The following is an 8,924-nucleotide window of genomic DNA, read 5'->3' as shown; positions in this document are numbered from 1 at the left end:
TCACTAATCCACATACTTCGACGTGATCTACAACCACATTAGGTATTATTTGATAGTTAGCACATCGTATATATGAATATTTAAAGCAGACTGACATTGTCACGTACACCTTGTAAATAACTGTTAACGCTTACTGCATGAAAGGTGACAGAGTGTTTTTATTATTTTTGTGGCGGCGTTCGTAGCGACAAACAATTCGCTGTAGAAACGGCTTACGAAGTCACCGCCATACTTTTAATAGCGGGACGACCGGTCCGCTGGAACAGTGAACAGAAAGATGAAAACCCGAACACTCTGATTAAATAAAAGTCGGTACTTATCTTTATTAACGAAGATACAGAAACACAGTAGTGAACTCCGTGTCTACAGAAATCTGTCTAGTTCGAGTCGGAGCGGCTAGGTCAACGTCGGCTGACGACAAACAACAACTCTGCTGCGATGAACACACAACTGACTAGCAAGTACACAATTCGGTGGCGAGTATACAACTGAGCGGCGAATACAGAACTGTCCTAGCGCTCGCGACTCCAGCGCTTAAGAAACCAGAAGCCAGCGGTGGCACGCGCAGACTTGCGGCGATTTCCTGTCTCACTGGCGCTGCTTATGCGGACGGCGTCCGGACTTTGATGCTGCCAACCTTTTGGCAGCGGGCTCGGGTGGCATTACTGGCTAGGATATAACACTCCTCCCCCCCCAAATCGCCGCACCGTCGTTGAATAATGACGTGGCGAGCGTCGACGGCGGGGGAGGGGTCTGGCCGCAGGCGTAGCAGAAGAGACCGGGGCGGAGACTGTTGTCGGTGGCAGTCCCCGGTCCGCACCCCAGCACTGGCTGCGCGGGGCCTCGGGAAACACCGACTGAAAACCGAGGTCAGGGTGCACGCCTGTGACCACGGGCGCAGCTTCTGGTAATGGACGCGACGGGGCGTCGGGACCCACGAAGAGAGGCAGCGTCTCCTGACGCTGCGTCGACGGCTGCTGAGTGGGCGCCGGACAAGGCGCTGCGGTGTCAGACTCCTTGGGGGTGCCCAAGGAAAGCGGCTGCAGGACAGGCTGCACAGCCACCGCTTGGGAAGGCGGCCCGGCTGAGGGGTCGACGTCCATCAGCTCCGAAGGCGGTGGCGACTGAAGAGGGACCGCAGGCGCCGGACCGACCACCTGGGGCGCTCCCGGATGAAGCTGCGCGGGAGGCATCAACGGGACGGGCTGTCGGCGTGGTAGCGGCGACGGCTGCTGCTGCTGCTGCTGCCCTGGGGGCGGCAGCGAAGTCGGAAGGCGCGGCTGGAACCCGCCGCGGACCAAATCTGTGGACAAAGAACAAGCGGCAGAATCCGGGCAGCCAGCGCGGCGCAACTGGTTCTGATGCCTCCTGTGCACCCCAGTAGTACCTTGAACAGTATAAAAACCGCGACCCTGGACACTCATCACGGTACCACGTTCCCAACGACGGCGACCGTGATAAACTCTGAAAAAAACGGCGTCGTTGCGCTGAAAACGCGTGCGATGCTCAGAAGCGGCGGGTCGATCCGGGGGGTGCAACAACCGTAGTAGGGTGCGATGACGACGGCCGTGGAGAAGCTCCGCAGGCGAAGGGCCGTCGCGTGGCGTGGTCCGGTACGACGACAGGAACGTGATGAGGGCCTTCTGACGAGAGTGCGTAGCACGAAGGCGGTCCATATGATCCTTGAATGTGCGCACAAAACGTTCCGCTGCACCATTCGATTGAGGGTGGAACGGCGGAGTAAGAACATGGCGAATGCCATTGGCAGAACAAAAACTTTCAAATTCAGCAGAGGTAAATTGTGGACCATTGTCAGACACTAAAACTTCTGGAAGACCCTCAATACAAAAAATTGAAGTCAACGCCTGTATAGTTTGTGCAGACGTTGTAGACTGCATGGGCACAACAAACGGAAAATTACTAAATGCATCTATCACGATGAGCCAACGAGAATTCCAATATGGACCAGCGAAATCAATATGTACTCGCTGCCAGGGACCAGCAGGGCGTGCCCACTCAAAATACCGTTGAGGCGGAGCAGCTTGGTGTTCGGCACACGTCGAACAATCTGTAGACATCTGCGTAATCTGCTTATCAATGCCGATCCATGTACAATGACGGCGGGCAAGCTGCTTGGAGCGGACCACTCCCCAATGACCTTGATGCAACAAGTCGAGGACCTTGGATTGGAGCACTTGGGGAACCACTACACGAAGCTGGTCATTCTCGGTGCGTAACAGCAAAACTCCGTGCGAAACAGACAACAGATGACGTTGCGGATAATTGCGACGAACCACAGGATCCGATATGTCCTTTGCCCTGGACGGCCAACCACGTTGAACAAAACGTAATAGTAAACGCAGATGAGGATCCGTAGCTGTCTCACGTGCCACCTGACGATAATCAATCGGAAAATCCCGGAGGGATTGATGCTCATCGGCGTCAATCTGATGGCAAGAGTCGTCAGAGGAATCGAAGACATCATCCGCAGCGATCGGCAATCTAGAAAGCGCGCCAGCGTTTGCATGCTGAGCTGTAGGGCGATACAGTATCTCATACTGGTATTTTGATAACAAAAGAGCCCAACGTTGTAGTCTCTGAGCTGTCCGCTGAGGAACTGGTTTAGACGGATGAAACAGTGACGTCAGGGGCTTGTGATCTGTTACTAAATAGAATGGTCTACCATAGAGGTAGTGATGGAATTTTGTGACACCGAACACAATAGCCAACGCTTCCTTGTCCAATTGGCTATAATTACACTGAGCTTTGTTTAGCAACTTAGATGCGAACGCAATAGGACGTTCGGTGTTACCGACTCGGTGAGACAACACAGCACCGAGGCCGAAAGAAGAGGCATCACAAGCTAACACCAGAGGCTTGTTAGGGTCGTAATGGACCAGACAACGATCATTCAATAAAGCCTCTTTAAGCTGCTGAAAGGCTGATTGGCAATCAGCTGACCACACAAACGGAACATTCTTACGGCGGAGACGATGCAACGGTGCAGCAATCTGTGATGCATTAGGTATAAACCTAATACAACATGTCAATTTGCCAAGAACTGCTTGCAATTCATGCAGATTGCATGGGGCGGGCAAATCACGAATAGCTGCTAAATGTGACTGGGAGGGATGAATGCCTTGAGCATTAATAACATGTCCCAGATACCCCATCTCCGTAAGGAAAAATGAACATTTATCGATGTTGCAACGTAGGCCTGCCTGAGGCAACACTGTAAACAAACACTCCAAATTACGGAAATGTTCAGCAGGCGTCCGACCGGACACAACAATATCGTCTAAATAGTTGCAACACGATGGTACATTAGCCAGAAGTTGTGACAAAAAACGCTGAAAAACAGCTGGAGCTGACGTACAACCAAAAGGCAAACGCAGAAAACGGAACAACCCCAACGACGTGTTTATGACAAAATACTGTTGTGATTGCTCGTCGAGGGGCAATTGCAAATATGCTTCACGGAGATCAATTTTGGAAAAGAAACGAGCTTCCCCTAACTTATCCATCAGCTCGTCCGGTCTAGGCAAAGGAAAAGAATCAATGACAGGCTGAGGATTAACTGTCGACTTAAATCAGCACACAAACGTAACTTGCCAGACGGTTTCTTTATAATAACTAAGGGAGAAGCCCACTGGCTCGCTGAAACGGGTTGAATAACACCGTTGTTTTGCCAACGACGAAGTTCATCTGCTACAGGTGCCCGGAGGGCGTGAGGCACTGGACGAGCACGAAAAAATCGAGGCTGAGCATTATCTTTTAACGTAATATGAGCGGCAAAGTTCGCAGCACAACCTAGTTCGTCTTTAAATATGTCACTGTATTGTTTACACAAATCGGTTATGCTGTCTTGAGGAACAACAACAGAATTAATGTGCAACACATTGTCTTGGATAGACAGGCCAAACAAGTCAAAACAGTCTAATTCGAAAATGTTTACACTGTCTGTAGCGCGGAGCACTGTGAATGAAACTGTTTTTGTTCAAAATGGCTCTGAGCACTATGGGACTCAACATCTTAGGTCATAAGTCCCCTAGAACTTAGAACTACTTAAACCTAACTAACCTAAGGACATCACACACACCCATGCCCGAGGCAGGATTCGAACCTGCGACCGCAGCAGTCCCGCGGTTCCGGACTGCAGCGCCAGAACCGCTAGACCACCGCGGCCGGCAAACTGTTTTTGTATTGCCACGGAATGTGGCTGGCACGCTACATACACTTAACACAGGAATTTGTTCTCCACTATAAGTAGCCAAAGAATGTTTAGCCGCTGAAAGTTTAGGGCGGCCGATAGCCGCATACGTAGCACTATTTATGAGAGTCACAGACGCACCAGTGTCTAATTGAAAATTGAAGGTCTTATCCTGGATGCGTAGCTTCACAAATAGTTTATTACACTGTCTCTGGATCGGTGCAGTGGAGGCGGAAGACACAAAATCAGCGCGTTTAGCGCGTGTTCGCTGCTTACGACAACTCGTGGGTTGGGCGGGTGGAACAACAACTCCCGCTTCACTTGCAGTCTGTACATTACGTTTTACAGCGTTTGAATTACGCTTGGGTCGCATAGCAGAGGGCTGGGTGGGTGGCTTATTGCGAACAAGTTTATTACCCACACGAACCGTGGAAGAGTCTTTAAACGCGACCTTCTGGGCGGGCTGGCTTTGAAGAACATGAATATCCATGGGCTGGGCAGCACTAGAATTGTTCTTGCGTTTACGCAAACAAACAGTCTGGATGTGTCCTTTCCTTTGACAAAAGTGACAAATCGCGTTTCTTAAGGGGCAACGTTCACGAGGATGAGCAAGAACACACTTAGGGCAAGACTTAACTCTATCATTTTGCACACGCGGCTGACGAATGTGTTTAACATGACGCGGCCGGCTAGTGTTTACAGTCTGACTCTGCCGGTGGGGCCGCGGGCGTGACGTAACTTGCTTAGGACAGGCAATTTGAGAAATACATGGCTGATCTAACTCACACTCAGCATAGTCAAAAGTATCTTGGGCTTCAATGATGTTCATCACAGTCTCTAATGACGGGTCAGGCAACTTTAAGATAGCAGCACGAATACGACAATCTGCAATGTTTTGAGTAATAGCGTCTCGTAACATGACATCACTGTAGGAAGCTCCACACACACAATTAAATCGGCACTGACGGGTGAGGCCCCGTAAATCTGTTAACCACTGTTTATTAGATTGATGTGGCAGTTTCTTTAATCTGAAGAACTTGAATCTGGCTGCTGCCACATGAACTCGCGACTCGAAATACTCAGCAAGCTTGTTAACAACAACGTCATAGTCTAAAGCTTCTGGCGTGGATTCCGGGAACAACTTACAAAGTAGTCGATAGACTTCCACGCCTGCAGTGGAAATTAAATAAAGCTGCCGCTCAGTACCCGTGATTTTGTAGACTGTCATGTGCGCCTGCAACTGCGCGAAATATTCTCGCCATTCTTCTCTTGATGCATCAAAAGCACGGAAAGGTGGTGCTGCCTGTGCTTGTTCCTTTTGTGTTGGAGGATTAGCCGCTTGTTTGGCGATTGCTTCCACCAGACTTTGTATTTGCTGACTCTGTAACAAGATCAACTGTTGAAATTCGGCAGACATAGTGAACACAAATTAAACCAGCCCCCAAAATTTTATCGCTATAATTAGTATAACCAGAAACAAGTCGAACCAGCCCTGCACACGAGTTCGGAAGTCCTCGTCGCCAGTTTTGTGGCGGCGTTCGTAGCGACAAACAATTCGCTGTAGAGACGGCTTACCAAGTCACCGCCACACATTTAATAGCGGGACGACCGGTCCGCTGGAACAGTGAACAGAAAGATGAAAACCCGAACACTCTGATTAAATAAAAGTCGGTACTTATCTTTATTAACGAAGATACAGAAACACAGTAGTGAACTCCGTGTCTACAGAAATCTGTCTAGTTCGAGTCGGAGCGGCTAGGTCAACGTCGGCTGACGACAAACAACAACTCTGCTGCGATGAACACACAACTGACTAGCAAGTACACGATTCGGTGGCGAGTATACAACTGAGCGGCGAATACAGAACTGTCCTAGCGCTCGCGACTCCAGCGCCTAAGAAACCAGAAGCCAGCGGTGGCACGCGCAGACTTGCGGCGATTTCCTGTCTCACTGGCGCTGCTTATGCGGACGGCGTCCGGACTTTGATGCTGCCAACCTTTTGGCAGCGGGCTCGGGTGGCGTTACTGGCTAGGATATAACAATTATCATACTAGTAGAGGTTGAAACGACAGTGGAAATGAAACGGCAAACGGAACTCAAGCCCTGGGTGGAAGGCCCACACAGGCGCGTCGGTCCTGCTTAAACACGGGAAGTAGGAAGACGAACGTCGTAGCACCTAACTGCTGGAGCACAATAGAGTCGCGACCGGCCGGTTTTGTAGCCGAACCAGAAGGGTTGTACTTCGGAAACTACGGAAATCTTGGACGCAGGTGAGAGGAACGAAGAAGCAGCACCTCAGAAACCACGCACGCTGTGTTATTTCCAAGGATTTTTACTCAGAAGCGTACCATTGTACGAGTATAAGTTTTTCCTTGCAAACTTTCCGCACTGGACGACAAAAGACTAAAATATCGTTGGTCGGCGTTCGGAAGAATCTGCAGAGAGGGAAAATATTCCGTGGTTTCGGGAAGATGATTCGTTTCCGGAATTACGATGGTGGGGAGCCGAGCCTTGCTGAGAGGCCAGCGGTGGAGAGACGAGGTCTTCCGTTGTGAGCGCCCGTGTGTGACGGTCGCTCGATATCAGCTTTCTTGGCACAGACGGACTTGCTGTCTTTGCTCTTAGGACAGTTTATGGTTAGAACAGTTAGGCACTGTACTGTTGCGAACCTATACGATTCTGGACTTCACCTCCGGGTTGGAAGTAGTCGTTGAGTATGCAGCATTCAGTAATTGAGAGCACTTCTTCTGCGTATACTTACGTTGAGATGTTATCTCAATTCCGTTCTTGTGGCTGGGAGTTCGCGTTCCTCGTCTGTAGAACACAGAGAGGAGAAGACAGTATTGGAGTATATTAGTCAGAGGACCGCCTTCTGCCGTCCTAGTGTTTGGAAGAGTTTTTATTTTTGTGGCTGGAGTTCTTCCATCAACACAGAGGCATACGAGAACCAGCATGCCGACGCACCAGACGCAGTACATACGGTGATATGTCAAATTGCTTCGGCTTATTAGGGCTATTAAGCTAAACAGCTGTGATCACGTTAGTTTATTTCCACTGAGGTTCCACACCACCGTAGATCATCTTTGAAAGTAGTGTCTTCTAGTGTTTGGTGCGGAGGTGAAGTCAGTCATTTCGCGTTATTGATATTAGATCACACAGCCATATTAAAGGGCAGAGTTGGGCAGTTGATTAGTAATTGTACTTCGGAAATGTAAACTTTGTAATGTAAGGTTTTTTTAATCTACAATAAATATATAAGCAGGAACAATGTTTATCATTTAATAGGATTAGTTGCCTTCATCATTCATTTATGTTTAGATTGTAATTTATCGAATTAAGAGATCCTAAGATCTGCTTCAGGGGTAGTCAGACAGAGCCAAATCTTCATTTTAGCGTTTATTATTCTCCATTGCGCACATTCATTTTATACCCGCCTAGAGTAGCATCATGGAATGCTACAACATTGAAAATGAATGACCCAGTTTCACGCTGTAGAGAAGGCCTGCTACATGGAACATTATGGACACTGGCCACAGCTCTTGCGGCTGAGAAGAAAACAATCACAGACTGCAGAGCTTTCTGTTTCCGTTTGAGAAACACTAGGAAGTGCCTGATCTAACCAGACAAGATCATATTGATGTGCCTATTTAATTTAAAACTGCTCATTAATTTTCACAGGCGGCAGGCAACAGCATCTCTGAACAGCAGCCAGGTGCTTCACGTAGTCAATCTTTGCTTACTCGAAGCTATGGAATATTTTGTCAGTGACCGTAGCGTATTATTTGAAAACTAAGAATAACAATGACTCTGAAGAGTTACGAGGTTTGAAAAGGAAACGATCTCGTCAGAGAAGTCATCACGCTTCTAGTATCCGTGATGGAAGAATTTTCAGATGACACACCGCTATAGGACACTGTTAACTATTGCAAAGAATTCTCGGAAGAACAGTTGACGCTTCTCTCACAATTTGAGGACACTTTACATAGTCATCTCTCAGACGAGGAGTGTAACATGGACTTGGTTATTTGCGACGAGTATCTCGACAAGGTGAAACACGCAATTTTCTAGGCCCAAGAGGGCATGGAAGAAAAGTTGTCTAGTTCTACCGTGACATTGTGTGAGAATGATCCAGTCTCGTCTATTGTTCAGAGCCCAATGTCATTTAAGCTGCTGTCTTTTAAACTCGTGAGAAGAATTCATTTCAGAAGAGACAGCAGAAGCTCATCTTTATTGGATTAAAACTGTGCAGCAAGAAAGTTTCTCCTTGGAAATCATCACTCTAAGCAAACACCTTCCACTTTCAGGCAAATCCAAGATAAAATGCTTCAATCCATATTTAGATGATGATTTATTATGTTTACAAGGTCGCCTGCACCACGCTGAGGCGTCAATCGAAGAATGTAATCTCATTATTCTTGAAGGAAACCGTCACCTCGCGAAATTTTTGACCTAGTACACTCATATCAGTCTACACAATCCTCAGGTACAAATGGTACTTTTACAACTGAGAGGGTCATCCTGGATGCTACATGCCCGTCATTGATTAGAACAGTCCTACGTAGGTGTCTACCCCGGCCAACTGATGAAAGCGCCACTAGCAGCTGAGAGAGTGAAACCTCACAAGCTGTTTGAAGTTCCCATTATTGATTTCGCGGCCCCCCTATAGTCGAAACTAGGCATTACTGTAAATAAGTGTTATATGCTATTAAACACT

At 48.2% G+C, this 8,924-nt stretch overlaps 1 protein-coding gene across 1 annotated transcript; it reads left to right on the top strand.

Moving 5' to 3' along the window:
* Positions 1 to 910: 910 nt before the first annotated feature.
* LOC124550717 (testis-specific gene A8 protein-like) lies at positions 911 to 7,978 on the top strand. The gene is made up of 2 exons (XM_047125437.1): positions 911 to 1,216; positions 7,889 to 7,978. The coding sequence occupies exons 1-2, from the start codon at positions 911 to 913 to the stop codon at positions 7,976 to 7,978; spliced, it is 396 nt and encodes a 131-aa protein (XP_046981393.1).
* Positions 7,979 to 8,924: the final 946 nt, after the last annotated feature.

This window comes from Schistocerca americana, chromosome 9 (genome assembly GCF_021461395.2).
Source record: "Schistocerca americana isolate TAMUIC-IGC-003095 chromosome 9, iqSchAmer2.1, whole genome shotgun sequence".
NCBI lineage: Eukaryota > Metazoa > Arthropoda > Insecta > Orthoptera > Acrididae > Schistocerca > Schistocerca americana.
Note: the sequence above shows the minus strand (reverse complement) of the source record. Positions and strands in the feature narration are given on the sequence as shown.